Source organism: Myotis daubentonii, chromosome 14, assembly GCF_963259705.1.
Source record: "Myotis daubentonii chromosome 14, mMyoDau2.1, whole genome shotgun sequence".
In the NCBI taxonomy this organism is placed as follows: Eukaryota; Metazoa; Chordata; class Mammalia; order Chiroptera; family Vespertilionidae; genus Myotis; species Myotis daubentonii.
In genome coordinates this window covers 53789599-53808150 of record NC_081853.1, presented here as the reverse complement: position 1 = coordinate 53808150, position 18552 = coordinate 53789599, and the positions used below count along the sequence as shown (strand labels likewise).

At 53.2% G+C, this 18552-nt stretch overlaps 1 protein-coding gene across 8 annotated transcripts in view; it reads right to left on the bottom strand.

Moving 5' to 3' along the window:
- The window catches only part of TRAK1 (trafficking kinesin protein 1), a 95566-nt gene that overhangs the window by 42641 nt on the left and 34373 nt on the right, over window positions 1–18552 (bottom strand). The window contains exon 1 of one of the 8 annotated variants that reach the window (XM_059664482.1): window positions 9241–9554. The exons of 6 other annotated variants lie outside the window; for them this stretch is intronic. In XM_059664482.1, the coding sequence (XP_059520465.1) occupies window positions 9241–9352 (112 nt within the window). In that variant the 5' untranslated portion in view covers window positions 9353–9554. Of the gene's footprint in view, window positions 1–9240; window positions 9555–18552 lie in introns of those variants that run through there. One more of the 8 variants, XM_059664484.1, reaches the window with a different exon arrangement.

Genomic DNA, 18552 nt, shown 5'->3' with positions numbered 1-18552 from the left:
ATCCCTGTTGGTGCTAAGGTGTCACACACTCTTGCCCTGCCCATGCTCCCTTCCCTTGACATAAAAGAAGCCTGAATCCTGGGCTCTCTTAAGATGGATTTGCAGACACTTTACGGCAACTCCCTCCCATCTTCTCAAGCTGGAGCCTTCTTGATCAACAAACTTTTCCTAACTCCAAACTCTGATGTTGTGAATATTGGCCTTTATGAAAGGCCAGGCACATGATCCTTGAATCAGAATCTCTCTCTCACACACACACACACACACACACACACACACACACACACACACACACACAGAGCAATGTTTCCTAACATGTATAATTTACTGGGCTCATAGGAGGCTCCGTGCAGGCCACTTTGGGACGGTGTGGCTTTGTTCTCCCTTCCACTGGAGAAAAAGGCTCATGCAATGAAAGAGGACTTTATTCTGATGAAAAATCTCAGGGTTGTTCTATTTTAAGTCCATGGCAAGGAACTGATTTGCAGTTCGACAAACACCAAGAAGGTAGCGTGGGTTTTAGTCGGTGGAGGAAGGAGTGAACGCAAACGGATTTAGGCCAAAGTATGAGCTCTTTTGAAACCTGCCTCTTTCGGGCTAAATAATAACTTCTTCGTTAACGCTTCTCAACTAAGATGCTAGAGAGTTCGGCTTTGTGACAGCCCACGCGAGGCATCTGGGGACTGTACGACCTGCCAACCTCAGGAGCAGCTGCAAGTGAAATGCAATCGGCCTCTAAATATTTTATTAAACCCAAGTAGAGATCATCTCAGGGAAGGTGCTCAGAGAAATCTGACCCGCTGGCATGATTTTCCAGCTTTCAGAAGGTGACCTAAAATCTGGTTCCAAATCTGAAACCCAAGCAACACAGAGCCCTGGCAGCCAGGGGCGGGGGCTCCCCTTCCCCGTCTGTCCCCCACGCAGCCTCTCCCCCCGCACCCCCGGCCTCAGGCCCTTTCCTTCCCCTCACCTCCCTTGGAGCTGCCAGGTTGGAAAAGGCAAGGAGAATGCGTAAGGGTTGGTTTAAACCAGAACTGAACTTGATGGAGGTGGAGTCCAGCTCAAACTGCTGTAAAAAGTTCATCAGTTTGAGGTCCTGAGAAATCTTCAAGTGAGGACTCCTAGGCCGCCGACAATGGTTAATTTTCAAGATGTAGGGCTGCCATGCTCTGCCCGGAGCAGATAAGGTACACGGAGCCCTCCAGCCAGCTGGCGGTGGGCAGCAGCATGCGAACGGACCACAGCAGTCACCAAAGGCCCAGAGAGGTTAAACAACGCATCCAAAGCCACACAGCTAGCAAATGGTGAATTTCAACATAAGAAGGGCCTCCCAGCAGGGGCAGAGACATCATTTATGAAGTCCCTGACGGCCCTGGAATTTAAGGTGCTTTCTCGACTGATCCCCACAACTCAGCAGCCCCTACTTTACGGATAGGTCATTTTATATTGATTAGAACATTGTTTTTCCACTTTTTAGAACCCGACCTCCAGTTTCCCCTCCCCAATTATTTCTCGGCCTATCTTCTGTGCCTCAGCATCCGTGTTTTGTTTTGTTTTTAAAGTACATTTTATTTTCTACACTCTTTGTTGTAAAAAAAAGAGTATAGCCATGTTGAATAACTTTCAAAATAGTCGTGTACCCCCTAGAACAGCGGTTCTCAACCTGTGGGTCGCGACCCCTTTGGGGGTCGAACGACCCTTTCACAGGGGTCACCTAAGACCATCGGAAAACACATATATAATTACATATTGTTTTTGTGATGAATCACTATGCTTTCATTATGTTCAATTTGTAACAATGAAATTGGGGGTCACCACAACATGAGGAACTGTATTAAAGGGTTGTGCCATTAGGAAGGTTGAGAACCACTGCCCTAGAAATTCTGACGAGTCTGCTCGAGACAGGAGCTGGGACCTGGGTGTCAGAGCAAAGCAGGGTCCACAGATCAGTGACCTATCCCTTCTCACTCTGACCAGCAGCAGCAGGTGTCAGGAGAAAAAGCTCCCCTAAATGTGGCCCCTGATCCCGCAGGAAACGCACCTCGTAAAACCCGTCTGCCCTGTTCAAAGGAACAAGGGGTGGAAGGCTCCCAACCCGAGAGCCACAGCTAGAGAGCTGCCCATAAATTCTCCATGAGCCCGCCCCGATGCCAAGTTTCCGGGCGTTACGAGCTGTCCTTCAAAGCTGCCTCCACGCTCTTGAACCGCATGTGTCAATGCTCCGCTTACAGACCTTCTCCGGCTCTGCCGCCGCCTACAAGCGGCAGCCTCAACGCCCAAGACACGGGGACCACCCTTCCCTGGCCCCGGTCTAGCCTTCTCGCCTCCTCACTGGCCACCTGTGCCCATTTTCCACCCCAGCTCATCTACCCCCCATGATGCCACTCAGGTGTCTGGTCTGGCACTGCTATTTCCTTCTGTGGGGACTTTCTCCCACGTCTCCATCCGGGGACTTCCTGCCCTTCCCCACGGCCCAGCAGGAAGAGGGTAGCCGACCCCTATCCTAGTCTCACCTCTGGGGTCCACTATGGTGAAACCCGTGCCGTTTACAGGCCCCTTGGGCCCTTGGGAGCCATCTGCAGACATCTGGGCGGGGCCGAACTGGCAAAGTGCTTTGGAGGGGCCATCACCCAACCGCACAGCAGCCAGGCCTGCGTATCCCGCCAGACCCGTGCTGGTGGGTGGGACATGTGTCTCCCACCCTTGATGGCAGGGAAACTCGGGCTCTAAGAGGTCAGATGACTCACCTAAGGTTCCAAAAATTTTAGAAGTCTCCTGGGCGCCTACCCTAGAGAAACAAAAACATGTCCACACAAAAACCCGCACACGAATGTCACAGCAGCATGACTCATTATAGCCAGAAAGTGGAACCCACCCACATGACCCCCAAGCGCTGAGTGAATAAACAAATCCGGTATATCCACACAGTGGAATAGTACTCGGCCACAAAAAGGATGAGGTGCCCATACACACGACAGTTTGGGGGAACCTCAGATACCTCCTGCTCGTAAGCCAGACACAAAGGACTGTATGTTGCATAAGGTAGCCAGTCCAGGCAAATTAGAGGGACAGAAGGAGGATCCATGGTTGCCTAGATTGGGGGTGGGAACGGGATGGACTATAAACAGGCACGAGGGATCTCATAGGACAGTGATGGCGAACCTATGACACGCGTGTCAGAGGTGACACACGAACTCATTTTTTTTGGTTGATTTTTCTTTGTTAAATGGCATTTAAATATATAAAATACATATAAAAAATATAAGTCTTTGTTTTACTATGGTTGCAAATATCAAAAAATTTCTATATGTGACACGGCACCAGAGTGAAGTTAGGGTTTTTCAAAATGCTGACACGCCGAGCTCAAAAGGTTCGCCATCACTGTGCTAGGAGGAGGGGGAAACAAATGCCCTAAAACGGAATAAAGTGGTGATGGTGGCACAACTCAGTGAATTTATTAAAAATCATCAACCTGTCCCCTTCAAAATGGGTGACTTTTATGGTATGTACATTGTGCCTCAATTTAAAAATATATATATTTTATTGATATTTTACAGAGAGGAAGGGAGAGGAATAGAGAGTTAGAAACATCGATGAGAGAGAAACATCGATCAGCTGCCTCCTGCACACCCCCCACTGGGGATGTGCCTGCAACCAGGTACATGCCCTTGACCGGAATCGAACCTGGGACCCTTGAGTCTGCAGGCTGATGCTCTATCCACTGAGCCAAACCAGTTAGGGCATGTGCCTCGATATTTTAAGTTATCAAATAATACACAAACAAGCCACCCTGAGCTGCATATCCCAACCCCTTCCCTATTACACAACAGTGTGAAAGCGTTCTTTATTATCTCAAGCCCGACCGAGCCCTCCTCAGCGGTGTTCGCAGGTAACTGCTAGGAATAGCCAATCACCCAATGAGACACACATAAGTTACTGGTCTGCCCCACAGACACCGGGCTATTGTTAATTAGACAACTGTCATCAAAATGTGCTCAGATGGCAGAACAATTTCAGATCCAGAAGGAAACCAAGGGCCGACTCTCTCCGGTTTTTGAGAAGAGTCTGACTTTGGACTCTCTTCTCAGGCACAACACTCTCCTGCCTTCTCCCAAGTCAGGGCCACCCCTGGGAGGTTCAGCCGATCCCTCGCTTAGCTGTTGTCCTCCCATATCAAAATAATGTAGGCTTGACCCAATAGCCCAAGTAACCTACTAAGACCCATAAAAACTACGTTATTTGGTTTAGAAAACAAACAAAATATAACTAGTGTCCCGTGTCCCTTCCCACCTGATACTTCAAAAAAGGGGGGAAGATTTTGTTTTGCTCTCAGACCAGTTTTTGCAAGGAAAGGCTCACTTCCAACCAACCCCCGAGAGGGGTGTGTTTCTTATCACCCCGAGATAAGCACGTGTCCAGGACAGTCCTGAGAAAAAAACCAAGGGGCAACCTCAGGTCCAAGGTGACACGGAGAGACGGGGAGACAGTTGCTAAGAAAGACGCTGCAACCAATGGTCACAGACAACAGGGGGGTGAGGGCATGAGTGGGGGGGATAGGGGGTAATGTGGGGATAAGGACACATATGTAATAACTTAATCAATAAAAAAAGAAAGAGAGAAAGAAGCTGCATCAACGAGAAAGGCATCAACGGATGCGCACCTGTGGTCTGAAGCCGGAAGCCCACAGGCCGAGGGCAGGTGCCCGTTTATCACGGCAGCCTCTGGGATGCCCAGGTGGCAGAGCCAGCCCCGAGGCCGGCCCACTACCAACAGCAGTCTGCTGGGCCCTCACGGGGCCTGGTCTGGGCCCTGGGAGGCAGGAGAGAGGCCTCACATGCCAGAGGAAGCGACCTGACAATACAGCCCTGGCTACATTTTCCTGCTCATGAGCAGCATTGGCTGAAATCTCAGTGTGAGGATTTCATTGAGAAGGTAAGACACATGCAAGAATTAGCATAATTCACAGGCGCTAGCAGAGGCCACGGCAGCCTGCGTGCCAGGGCCCCAAAGCAAGTCCTTGAAGAAGCAGGGAGAAGAAACGAAATGACTATTGCGTATCTACAACATGCCAACTGCCACCCTGGGCATTTTACAAATATTATTTTACTTAAAACCCAGGACAACCCCATTATACAAATATGATCCCCACTGAACACACCAGACAGAGAGGGAGGCCAAATGGCTTGTCCAAGGCCAGGCAGGATAGAGCCATGGACTTGAACCTTGTCTATTAGATGCCCCCCAATCCTGTCTCCGCGCCCAGGCTGGAACACTCAGTGTTGATCTAAGGTGGCCATTCACCACCAGGGTAGGTAACGAGGGCCGGCCTGGGCCTGCCTATGATAACAAAGGGCTCTTGTTTACATTCATCCTGGGAGGAAAGTGTTACTATTGTCCACATTTGAGACTTGAGGAAAGTGCCCAAGGTCACAGAGCTGTTAGGGAAGGGCCCTGATCTGTCTGACCCCCAAGGTGACGCTCTAAACTGCTGAGTAAATAAATGAATCCTACCCTCAAGGAGTTCTTGGCCTCCTTGAGAGGGTAAACATGCATAAATTAGCATAATTAAGAGGCACCAGCAGGAAGTGCATGGTGAGGGCAGTTTCAGAGAAAGCTGGGAATGGGGGGAGGGGGGGGCAGGGGCAGGTGCCAGACGTGGGCAGAGCAGCAAGAGGACCAGCATACACAGACCTGGGGTGAGCTTTGCTCATGGCCAGCCGTGGGGTAACGCTGGTACCCGCACTCCAGGAAGAGGACCGCCCTGAGCAACTGACATCATTTTCCAATTTTCCATGCCCTGCGTGGAGTTGCCATGGATACTAACAACGAAACCCCAGGCTGGACCCAGGTGATAAACACCATCAGCAGAGAGACCTTTGGAACAGTGCTGAGGGCAGAACTGATAAGCGGGGTCAGCTCTCTCCTCATCTGTGGCCCCAGGGGAGAGAGTCCTGCAGGGCACCCGCATGTGCCGCTGGCCACACTGTCAACACAGCCACCAGGGCGGCCGATGGCCTTTCTCTGGGGTGGATTCCCACTCCACAGGCCCGGAGGCGTCACCTCTGGGACTCAACACACCGGCATGCAGCCCCATCAGTGAGGCCAGGGCTGCCCTCCAAACAGGAGCGTGGGCTCCGTGTGTGCCGATTCTCAGGCTTGGCCTTGGAACCCACTGGAGAACGTGGATGGCCCAGCAGGTGCGGCTGTGGACAGAGGCTGGTGGGCCTGGACCGAGGCCCGCCCTCGGGCTCTGGGTGCCAACTGGCATTTTTTCATCTCTGCTTCTCTTGACAATGACTGGCTAGTACTCAACACCTGAGAGCTACCCTTTGTGCAAAGGGCTGATTCCCCCCCCCCCCCCCCCCGCCCACCCTGCCCCGTTCTCCGTCACCTCTAAGGGCCGGGCCCACTCTCTCCTCCTGCAGCCAGCGGCTCAGAAAACCTAAACCTGCGATCGGGGCACTTGGGAAACGCAGACCATCCGCGGGCTCTGCCCCAGTCCTGCCAGGAACCGAGTGACTGCTCTGGCCACCGGGTAGCAGCCTCAGACGCGTCCAGGTGAGGAAAGATCACCAAGCTGCTTCTTTAAGCACTTCCTTAAGGAAGACCTGGGAATCTGCCACGCGCAAACCACAGGCACTGAGGGCAACATTCACTCTCCGCCAGTGTTTTGCTGGCGCCAGGGGTGGGGCTGGGACCCAGGGGTGTGACCTGCAGTTTCACTCCCAGCGGCCGCCCGGCTGGAGCTCCCCTGAGCCCGGGGCCTGGGGAAGCGAAGCAAAGGCCGCCCTCCTGGGCGCCACTCCGCAGGAACCCGCCTGAGGTCAATTCCGGTTCTGCACCTGCTAGTCTCCGGAGAAGACACGAGACGGGATGTTCTCTCTCCCTGAAGACCGAGATGTGGGCAGGAAAGGGACTCCATTCGCCTAGGGCCTGGGGGTGGCAGGAGGCAGGGTGAGGGCCTGCTCTGTGCCTGCAGCTCTGGGACTCGAGACAGGGACGACCTACCAAACCTCCGTTGCTTTGACATTAAAAAGTGCCTATCGCCCTAACCGGTTTGGCTCAGTGGATAGAGCGTCGGCCTGCGGACTGAAAGGTCCCAGGTTTGATTCCGGTCAAGGGCATGTACCTTGGTTGCGGGCACATCCCCAGTAGGAGGTGTATAGGAGGCAGCTGATCGATGTTTCTCTCTCATCGATGTTTCTAATTCTCTATCCTTCTCCCTTCCTCTCTGTAAAAAATCAATAAAATATATTTTTAAAAAAATAGTGCCTATCACCCCACAAGGTGACCGGGAGAGGACGGGTGTCTCCTGAACCCGTAGCTATCAGAGCAACCCAAACACTCATTTTGCTCTTTGGTGTTCAACCAAAAGCACCTCTTTTCAACCAGTTAGGGTAGAAAACACGGCATGTCCACACCCCACACACGTTTTCACTGTTCACAGAGCACTTCTCTCCCACACATGGGACTTGCTTCCCGTGAACTCAACCAAGGGGGGTGTGACGGTGTCAGAGAAAAACGGGTTGCTCCGGTTCCCAGGAACACTGGCCACAGAAACGGATCCTTCCACACCAAACTCCACCTTCCCGGTCCACGCCACACACGTCCCTCCGGCCAGGAGGAAGCCTGGCGAATTTCATTTTACAAAGAAAGCTAAGCAGGTTGGCACCAAAGTGTCTTTTTTTTTAAAGGTGACTGTGCTGAAAATATTATTAACACTTCAGAACCACAGCCTTCAGTGTAGGACCGTCAGGTCCAACGACTGGTGTTTTACAAATCATCTCAGTTATATTTTAAGGCAACTGTGCATCATCTCATGCTTTCACGTACACAAGGACCCGCTCAAGGTCCTGTTAACACGCAGGGGGCCGGGTGGGGCCCGGGAGTCTGCATTTCTAGCAAGCTCTCGGGTGATGCGGGTACACGGGCGGCCTGTGAGGCAGCTTTGAGGGGCAGAAGCTGATCCGCGCCACGGCTGGCCCTGGTTCCGCAGGAGCAGATGGGTGCCTTTCCCTTGAGCGCTTCCAGGAACCCGGCAAATGCACAGTCCCCCTCAGTCTGTCACCCCTCCCTCCTTCCCCGTCTCCATCTCTTTCATGAAGAGGCCAGGCCGGGTGCCAGCCCTCAGCACGGAGCCCCCTTGCTCACCTCTGGCTGTTGTCCCCACTTCCCCCCCTTTTACCAATTCAATCCGTTTAACTGTCCTGAAGCATTAGTAATATTTTCAAAATATATACTTTTTGTATGTGGCCAATTACAAATAATCTCAAAAGTAAAAGTTGTGCTGAGACATGAAAATAGGCCACCACGGTGCAGAATTCTGAAAGGGTATTCCAACTGTTTCTGCTCAAGACCTAAAGAACATCCATGCAGTCACTGTTACAATGTCCTGTTTTACCCCCCAAATCCCTTTCTCTGGGCTGTAGGTTAAAGCCCCACAAACCCAATTAGTAAACTGACACCCAGCACATGGGCACGCCTTTATTTAACTAACACCCTCCCTCTTCGCCAAAAGCAGCACCCCAATATAGCACAGCACAGCACCCCAATACAGAACAGCACAGCACCCTAATACAGAACAGCACCCCAATACAGCCTGGTGGTGGGCTCCCAGGTGACATCAGTGTCAGCCCTTGGACTTTTCTATCTGAAATATTTCTAAATTTTTTTTTAATCCCTATTTCAAATCAGTCATTAATAATTTTTTAAAATAACACCAGCACAAAAACATGCTTTATTTATAATGACTCAGTCTCTTGCCCATTAATTTACGAAAACTCATTCAGTCCCAAGAAAACAATTAAAACTCTTAAAATGGAGTATTGGAATGCCACAAAGGGCGGGGGGGGAGGGGGGAGAGGCAACCACTGAGATTTGCAACAACACGTATGAATTTCAAAGACCTTGGTTAAGCCACAGCAGCCTGATAAAGTAACACACACGGTCTGATTCCATTTACATGGATCCCCAAACTGGCAGAACAAACCTCAGGTGACCCAGTGCGAATGGTCTCCCAGGAGGCAGGTGTGAGCCAGGGGACTTCCCCGGGGGCCAGGCATGTGCGTCTCCCATGGTGGCTTCACATGAGCGTCACTGAGCCCCTTTCCACGGGAGCTCCCTGTGCTTGACGTTACAGCTCAATAAGAAAAGGAAAGAGCGCTGTGAGCTCAGCGAAGCAGCCAGCCCACCTCGACACTGACAGCGAAAGCACCCGATGGGTGCAAAGCAAGAATTTACCCTCTTCCGCCAGATCCAGGGTGTCCTGCTGCGCCGGGGCCAGCTCCCTCTCTTCATCTTGGCCGTCATACTCAAAACATTCTTCTTCCCCTCCCTCGTCTCTCAGGGACATTGCCAAAGTCGCCCCAAAGCCAACACATCGCCCTAAGGGGCTGTGGTTGAGGGAGCTCCTGGCTGCCCGCCCAGCTGGGCCATCCGGGTCCCCGGGGCAGGTCCCCGGGGCTCTCGCTGGGCCCTGGCCGGGGCCTGGGATGTGCCCCGGCTCGGCTGGAGGGGAGGGTGTGCACAGGGCCCTTGGCCCAGCATCGCTGGAGACAGACCCGGAAGGGGGTGGCTCCCCTGCGCTGGGAGGAGGGGCGAGGCAGGGTGGGGCAGAGCACCTGCCTGGAATGGAAATGCCCTGCCGGGCCCTGGGGCGACCCTGCCAGGTGCTGTGTTTTCAGAGGGGAGGCGGGCAGGCAGGTGAGGATCTCAGAGCAATCTCTCTGCCTTGAGGCTTATCCTCACCCCCTCCTCCCCAGCCAGACACAGGAACAACAGCAGCCTCCAGGAAGTCTCAGAGCAACTGCTCAGGCCAACACCACGCCGGCCGCAGGCGGGTACACGCGTACCAAGTGGGGCTCTGGCGAGGAGGTGCCAGTGGGGGACTGCCCCACGCGCTCGGATGAGGGCTTCCCCGAGGGCTGCTTCAGAAGCAGACATAAACCTGGCTCAGTGCAGAACGGAGAAGGAAGCGATCTTTCTGAATTCCGGCAGAAGGAAAAAGAAACGGCACTTAAACCACTGCCCGTGCCAAGCGTAATTCATCCCCGTCTTCCTTTGGTAATAATACATTGCATGTGCTCTTTTTTAAAGTGCCTTCTATAAATCTCACCCTCAACTGGTGTATGCACAGCGCTTTAATTGCTGGGATAAGGAAAAACAAAAACAAAAATCTATAGCCTATCGGCTTGCAAGAGGAAGCCGCAGTTTAAGCGCGCATCTCACTGCCGATTCCTCAGCACCGTTCGGCTTTGTCTGTGGCAGCGAGGATGGCAGGTTCCTCCATCAAACCCGCTAAAACGCGGCCCAAGGGCGCTCCTGTCTCAGAGCATCACTGCACAGTCTGCGATTTGGGGCTTTCTGCCGCCTCCCGGCTGCAGGGTGGCAGGTCTCCCTGCTCCTGACAGCCACACGGAGACACCTATCCGGCTCTCTGCCCACTCACCTCCCTCACCCTGAGGAATTCTCTGCGCCAGTTCAGCAACTAGGTCTCTCTCACCCAGGAGTCCTCGCGGCCCAGGAGCCTGCCCAGGCAGCTGAACACGCCTGCTAAATCGCCTCGCTGCCTCCATACGAATGAACGGGGGACCACAGACGAGGCCTCTACGTGGAGAGCCAGAACGTAAGACAGGTTTTATTTAAAAATGAAAGCCCAGAGACGGCGGCACGCCCGCTTAATATTTTGGAACCTGAACACAACTGCTACGTTTTATCACACTGAAGACACATTCTTTGTGGGGAAAAGAAAGGAGGTTTAGTGGAAATTCAGCCATCACATTAGGAAACACCTGTGTACGTTTTAGGCACAATGTTTATAAAGATACACGTTCAGGAAAAATGATCTCTCCTTCATCTCAATAAATGCTATCAGATTGGACTTGTTCATTCAATCAATTCCAACAGGGGTGGGGCTGGAGCCCTGGGAGGGGAGGAGGGAGGGTTTCGCCGCGCGCATTACTCATTCACGCGCTGGCTGGCGGTAAGACGCACAGGATACTGGGCTGGGCCTCCTGTGGGTTAATGAAAACAAGGGCTGGTTTCCTATCGGTGTTAACTGATTTTAGTCATAACCAAGTTGGTTTTATTTACCCTTTAACTGAAATCCAGGCTACCCTGAACAAATGGTGTCCAAGCCTCCATATATTATTACTTAATATAGATTAAATATATCACATTTAGAAAAAAAACACATTTGGGATGTGGCACTTTGAACACAAGACTCTCCACGTCACCCCATTTCTCTAGGTTTCATCATTTTTCAGGCTATCCATCCCCCCCACCACCCAAACCTCCCCTCCTCCCCTCCCCCGCTCCCTGTGGGGTGTGAGGGAACTCTCAAACCGCATCTCTAACTGCATTCACTCCACGGTCAGAGGCAGGGAGGGGCCAGAGAGCGTCCTCTCTGATGGAGCAGTTTGTCCGAAAGCCAAAGGCAAACATGACCCCTGAGGACCAGTGAGAACGCCTGGGGCTCCGTGCCAGGGAGAGACCAGGACAGGACGTGGGAGCCTGGGTGGCCCGGCCCGGCCCAGCCCTGGGAGAGTCCAGCAGCCGGTGTGACTGTTGCCCCAGAGGCGAGGACCAGCCCTGGGGCCCAGAGCAGGGAGGCGGGGAGTGAGTTCCTGACCGGCTCCCATGGGGAGGGCCCAGGAGGAAGGTGCCACCCGCCTCCTGCAGGGCAGAGGGATGTCCCTCCGTGCATGTCCCTCTCCAGATCCCCTCCACCCTGCACTGACCAAAGAGGGGCCATAAGCCACTGGGGCCATTCGTGTTTCAATGTAAATAAAACTCAAAATGCAGCCACACCAGCTACATTCCAAGCGCTCCACAGCCACTCTGAACAGCACAGGGGAGAACTGTCTATCTTCACAAAGAGGTCCCTTCCTCTCGGGAGGTGAGGTCTACACTCCTTGGCCTCCCTGCCTGGGTCTCCCCTCGGCCTCTGCTCCCACCTGACACCGCCCGCCCCCCCACACACACACACCTGTCCTCTACAGAAACACAGCTCTAAAACTGTGGCTTCACTTTAGACCAGGGGTGGGCAACCTTTTTGTGAGTGCGTGCCAAAACCAGCAAAATCTCTGACTCAAAATCCTTCTGCGTGCCAACCCTAATTTTTGGAGAACATGTTACGCCTACCTGATATAGCTTAAGGTATACGTATGTGAAGAACCTTGAATAATAAAATTCATCCGAGCGACAAAAACACAGTATATGATGATGAAAAATACATTTATTTTTTAATGTATACATGTACACTGATAGTCCGACAGAAAACTTTATGACTCCGTTTGATATTTATCAGTGGGACTTTTGCTGCTGCATCACTGATGACAGAGATTTTACATCAGGTTTATATGTCGTGACCTTCAGAGATATACACGAGCTACTACTTTCATCCGTCAGGCTACTCCTATTACGAGACTTAACAAAATTCGTCACTGAGAACAAAGATTCCCAAGCGTATGTGGATGAAACCAAAACACTGGTCGGATCTAGGAAGGCAGGGAGAGTTAAGGCAAAGGCATAGAAATTGCTCTTCCCCTCTCTCGTCAATCCATGTCTATGGTCTTTAAGAGAACTTGTTATGTAAAATTATTTACTCATCTAAGATGCACCTACACTGAATTTATCTGAAAAATAAAAGAGTCGATATTAAGAAAAAAACTGTAAATGGAAGATTATAAGAGAGGGTTTCGTGTGCCAGAAAGTTACTGGTGTGCCATGTTTGGCACGCGTGCCAGGGGTTGCCCACCCCTGCTCTAGCCCTCCGTTTCTACATCTGTGGGAAAACACCCCTTCCCTTTTAGCAGAGCTAGTGATGAAAAACTCACATTTTACAGTTACATTTCATTCCCTTTTTTTAAAAAAAAAAAAAATTACCTTAACAGCCATCAGAAGAGTGCTGTCTGGGAAGGGAGACATGAGCCCCTACCTCCAAAGGTACCTCCACGGCACACAAGACGGAAAAAGGGGGTGAGGCCTGCTGACACTGCTGGTCACAGAGTGCAGGGAAATTAGAAACATCATCTCAAAGACCCCGTAACAGCTTCTCAATTCACGCTGACAATACATCTGACGAAGCTTCCCTCACACGCCAGCCACCCTGACCTTGGGGTGGCGTGTTAGAGGTCACTGCCATCCAGTGAGCAACGGCACGCCTGGCTGCCCTGGCGCACTGCCGTGGAGTTTCACCGTAAAGCCAGAGGTCACAGGACCAGCTCCAGCCACCTATCTGAGTCTCCCCATTTAGAAAATCGCTATTAGCTACACCATCCCCTGCCCCGACCTTCAAAGCTATAACATGTAAAAGGAGGAAAGGAGGCTGGATGATGGCAAAAATAACTGCCCCCCGGCCCGCGTGGCTCAGTGGGTGGGACATCGTCCTGCGCCCCGAAAGGTTGCTGTTCGAGTCCCGGTCAGGGCACGTGCCCGGGCTGCAGGCTCGATCCCTGGTGGGGGGCATGCAGGAGGCGGCCCACCACATTTTCTCTGTCATATCAATGCTTCTCTCTCTCTCCCTTCCTCTTCCTCTAAAAATCCATTTAAAAGGTTAAAATAACTGCAGCAAGGAACAGGTAGTCAAAATCCTATACCTTGTTCCATCGACCCTTTACCTTTTCAAAGGGATTTTTTTAAAAATGTATTTTATTGATGTTTTACAGAGAGGAAGGGAGAGGGATAGAGAGTCAGAAACATCAATGAGAGAGAAACATCGACCAGCTGCCTCCTGCACACTCCCCATGGGGATGTGCCCGCAACCAAGGTACATGCCCTTGACCGGAATCGAACCTGGGACCTTTGAGTCCGCAGGCTGACGCTGAGCCAAACCGGTTAGGGCTCAAAGGGATTTTTTAAAGGAACTTAATAGCTAGTACATTTCTGAGGAAATACCATGACGCACTGGCCCAGCACGCCACTGCTTACAAAGAACTCTTGCTTCATGGACACGCTTTACCCTCTTCGCGACAACCACAGAATTCTTATCCCCGGTTTCCAGACGGAGAATCCGGGTTGACAGAGGCTCCCTGCAGCCACGGAGAGCACAAAACACACCTCAAATGAAACGCCAGGCCAGTGCTCTGCTATCCCATCTCTTTCTCAAATAGCGGCAGAAGTACGCCTTGTTTCTTTAAGAGCACATGCTTAAACCCAAGCCTTTTCGAAAAATTAAAAAGCCCTCCTCTTTATAAGAATACTTTTTTTTTTTTAAGTGGCCAGCATAGCCAAGAAACAACATAAGATTCTGCAGCAGACCTGAGGCATTATTTCCAGACCCCCGTGCCTGGGGCTGGTCGCCACTGACAACGGCCCCAAGTTTCCTCCACACGCCGGATGTCAGCATCCCCGAAAGCAGGTGCTAAAAATTCAGAATTCTCAGAGCCTCTCCTGCTCTGGCGTGGGTCTCCTGCTGTATTAATGCGCGGGTGCTTTTCATGATCTGCCAGGCTTTCGAGGTTCTGCCAACAGAGATGGGGCACGTGCAGTGTCCAGAACCATGACCCTGTTTGGCACCAGACAGGTCCACTGCACACAGTGGACATTCTGTGACGGCTGGCTAATTCAAATCTCTAAAAATCGCCTAAGGTGCCGGGCAGCCAACCCCTCCGATTTCTTAAAATCCTGAGTCCCGGCCCTTCGTGTCCCTCTGGGGTCTTCCTGTGTGTTTGACAGGTGGGGGATGGGGCGTAAGATGCCACAGCCAACACTGGGCAGGGAGGAGCCTGCAGCCATCCCACACGGAGCAAATCTCCCCTAAAGCTCAGCGGTAAAAAACGGCAGCCACTTCTCATTTCACCGTTCAAGGAGGGGCCCTAACTGCCCTGCGGTTCTCTGTCCCACCACCACCTTTTTCAGGGCTGACCCTGCGAGGTAAGTACCAGTCAGTAACTGGGACACAGACGATGATTTCGAATCTCTTTCTACATATCTGACTCAGCTTTTGGTATTCGAATGGGAAGTTCCCTAGAAGTCTTCCTCGTTAAGGACTCCAATGCCAAAGGACACCGGAGGCTCCACCAAACTGTGTGTCTGCTCCCACCCCCGGCCGCCTCCCCGGAAGGTCGGGACTGGGAGGTGAAGGCTGGTCTGCAATTTCAAAGAAGCGACAGATACAGAGGCAAACGGCATTTCCAGACTAACCTGCCCTAGAGCAGCGGTTCTCAACCTTCTGGCCCTTTAAATACAGCTCCTCATGGTGTGACCCAACCATAGAATAATTATTTTCGTTGCTACTTCATAACTGTCATGTTGCTACTGTTATGAATCGTCATGTAAATATCTGATATGCAGGATGGTCTTAGGCGACCCCTGTGAAAGGGTCGATCGACCGTCAAAGGGGTCGCGACCCACAGGTTGAGAACCGCTGGGTTAGAGCCATGGGAACGATGACAACGTTAGTGTGTCCTTGAAAGCCACCCCATTTTTGGTGGGTTTCCTGAACTACGTATTTCTGGGCTTTTGTTCTCCTTCCATCCCCATTTGCTATTTTTTTAAAAATTGATTCTTAGAGAGAGACGAAGGGAGAGGGAGAGAGAGAAACAGCAATCGCCTGCCTCCTGCAAACCCCCTACCAGAGATCAAGCCCACAGCCCTGGCGTGTGTCCTGACCGAGAATCAAACCAGCAACCCTTCGGTGCCCAGCAACCCTTCGGTGCCCAGCAAACTCTCTGGGCTAACTCTCTGTACAACGGGACTGTGGAAATGCCAGTTGTCCCAGGAAATCCCGTCCCCATGGCTCTCTCCCTTCATCCAAACGGAGGGTGAGGGTAAAGGCCATGCATTTTGCTCAACACACATCCACACGGTCACTACAAGCAACATGTAGTTACCCGTCAACAGATGAGCCACCTCTTCTTCCATTTTCCTTTCCTGTTGCAAGAAGAGAGACCCGGCTGCCTCGAGGCCAAAAGACTCAATGGAGAAACTACTGGGTAAGAAAATCCTTCTGACAGCCGCGCAGATAAAGCAGCCTCCGCTCACCCTCCAGATCGACCGGCTCCGGGGACCGGCCTTATCTCCGCAGACGAGGGTGTAAAGAGAGCCGGACGGCATAGCAACTGGGTCAAGACTGTAAGGAGCCTTCCTCCCCTGCTTCTAGGATGGATCGGTATGAGCCATGGCCACACCCAGCTCACCCACAGGCCCAGGGACAGGTGCTCTGCTGTAGCCAACGGCCCACACTTCAAAGAGGTATGGAGCCCCGCCAGTGTGGTTCAGCGACTGAGCCTCGACCTATGAACCAGGAGGTCACGGTTCAATTCCCGGTCCGGGCACATGCCCAGGTTGTGGGCTCGATCCCCAGTAGGGGGCGTGCAGGAGGCAGCCGATCAATGATTCGCTCTCATCATTGATGCTTCTCTCTCTCCCTTTCCCTCTCTCTTCCTCTCTGAAATGAATAAAAACATATTTTTTTAAAAGTTATGGAGGCTTCACTGAGTCACAAATCACCAAGGAAACAAGAGCTCAACGATGCTTTCCGGAAAGAGGCACCCTATAGGGGGCGGGATGGGAACTGGCTTCCAGAATAATAGACGCAAAAGAAAACACGAAGCCGGTCAGCTTGTCCCCCGAGACCTCGAGAGCTGCCCACCACCATCATGACTCAAGATACTTAAAGACAGACACAGACTCGACACGACACTGTCTTCGTAGAATGCTGGGGGCCGGTGGGGCTCAACTGGGGAGGCTGCTCGGCACCTTTCAATCCCCCCCAGCAACCCAGGGGAGCCTCGGGGCCCCTCTTCTGAGCCCATGGTCGGGGCAGACATCCGCAGATCAGAGATAATTATGCAACTGCTCAGCTCCCTAATGAGGCCAGCTCCCAGCCTCTTACATCATCCAGGTTAACCGAAGGTACCATCGTGCGAGCCACCTGCACCTCCCTCTTCCATTCAACAGCCGTCGCCTTACCTATGCAGGACTCACGTGGGGCTGGGAACAGGTCCTCCCTGGGAGACAGACCCTCACCGTGAGCTTCTGTGTGCTGCGTGTGCATGTGAAGGCATGTGGTTTGAGGGTCATTTTAAAGACGACGGATGAGTTTTGACAGACACGATTTTATTCCCCCGGCACCACGGGGATCCCTCCCCTGTGGCCTGAACCCTGCAGAGGCCGGTGGGGCCACACAAGCTCCACCCAGCGTCCTCTGGAATGTGCCACGCCCTCTGGGCACAAACTGAGACCTGGGGGAAGGATGTGATCTCTCCCTGCCCCTCCCAACACCATCCCCTCCCCCACCCATCTCTGTGGATCCCATAAGCAAATTCCTCTGAACCACCTGCTACCTGGGAGCTGCTGCCGCATCCCCCTCGGGTCTCCCGGGCGGCAGGTCTGAGCTCAGGAAAGGGCGGTCCCTCCGGGCCTGCTGCTGCCGCTGCCGGTCCAGAGAGCCACCTCTCACACACACAGTCCCCTCGCCCCTCCGACAGCGCGAGCACAGCAAACACAGCTCCGCCAGCGCACACACGCACCAATGCCACACTCACACCTCACCCCGGAGAGGATCCAATGCAACTTACAGTGCTCGCGAGCCCAGCTCCCCAACACCATCTCCCCTTCCGAGCCAAGACCGGCCGCCGCAGAGGAGCCTCCCGGGGGCGTGAGCCCTGCCCACCTGCCATCCCCCACGGCACTGGGAACCGGTCAGAGCCACGCATGTCTGCTGGCGGCGCTGCTCCCAGGGCCCCCTCCCTCTGCCCGACTCCCTCCCCCCTCCCGGGAGACAATGCCCTCCACATCCCTGCTGCGCTGTGCTGTGCAGGGGCCGGCATTACCGTCCGAGCATTCTTCATAGTACCAGTCTAGCTCGTAATAATCCGCTTCGATGAATTTCTGCATAGTCGGGGTTCTTGCCCAGACAAGGGTGGGCTTCACCGCGCCATCCACGTCAAGGAGAGCGCTGCCCGGCCGCCCTGCCCTCCCAGAGCCCGGGGCGGGAGAGCGCCCGGGAACGCGCCCGGGGTAATCTGTGCATGCTCAGTGCCGGCCTGCAGCCCCTCCAGAAGAGGGGCGAGGGAAAGGGAACTCCGGGGGAGGGGGGGCGGAGGAGCTGTGCCGAGCTGGCCGAGACCCTGGCAGCCCGGCCGGCAGCCCTGAATGGGAGCAGCCCGAGTCATCCTATCCAGGCGCATGGAGGGTGACGTCAGGGACACACACCACCACCCGGAGAGCTCACTCCAGCTCGCGCCCGCTCATCTTTCCATCTCTCCGTTGCCATAGAAACTGGCCGGCTCTGAAAAATGGTGTCGAGATGGAGGCAATGTCTCCCAAGGATGCTGGGATGCTGAGAAGTGCCACTCGGGGAGAAGGGAGGGTACAGGCGAGGTGGGGGGGGGGGAGTGGGGGTCGGGGCTTCACCGCCATCAACGCCAGGACAAGTTTAGGTGCTCGATTCTGGGCCACCACAGAGGCTGCGTTTGCAAAAGGCCACCTTCGAAAATCTGCGGCCGTTCCTTCGCGCTTTCTTTCCTCGATCTGAACTCAAAGGGGAAGCATCTCTCCAGATGTTGGCCTGCCACTGAGGAAACGTCAATCTCTTGGAAAAGGGAG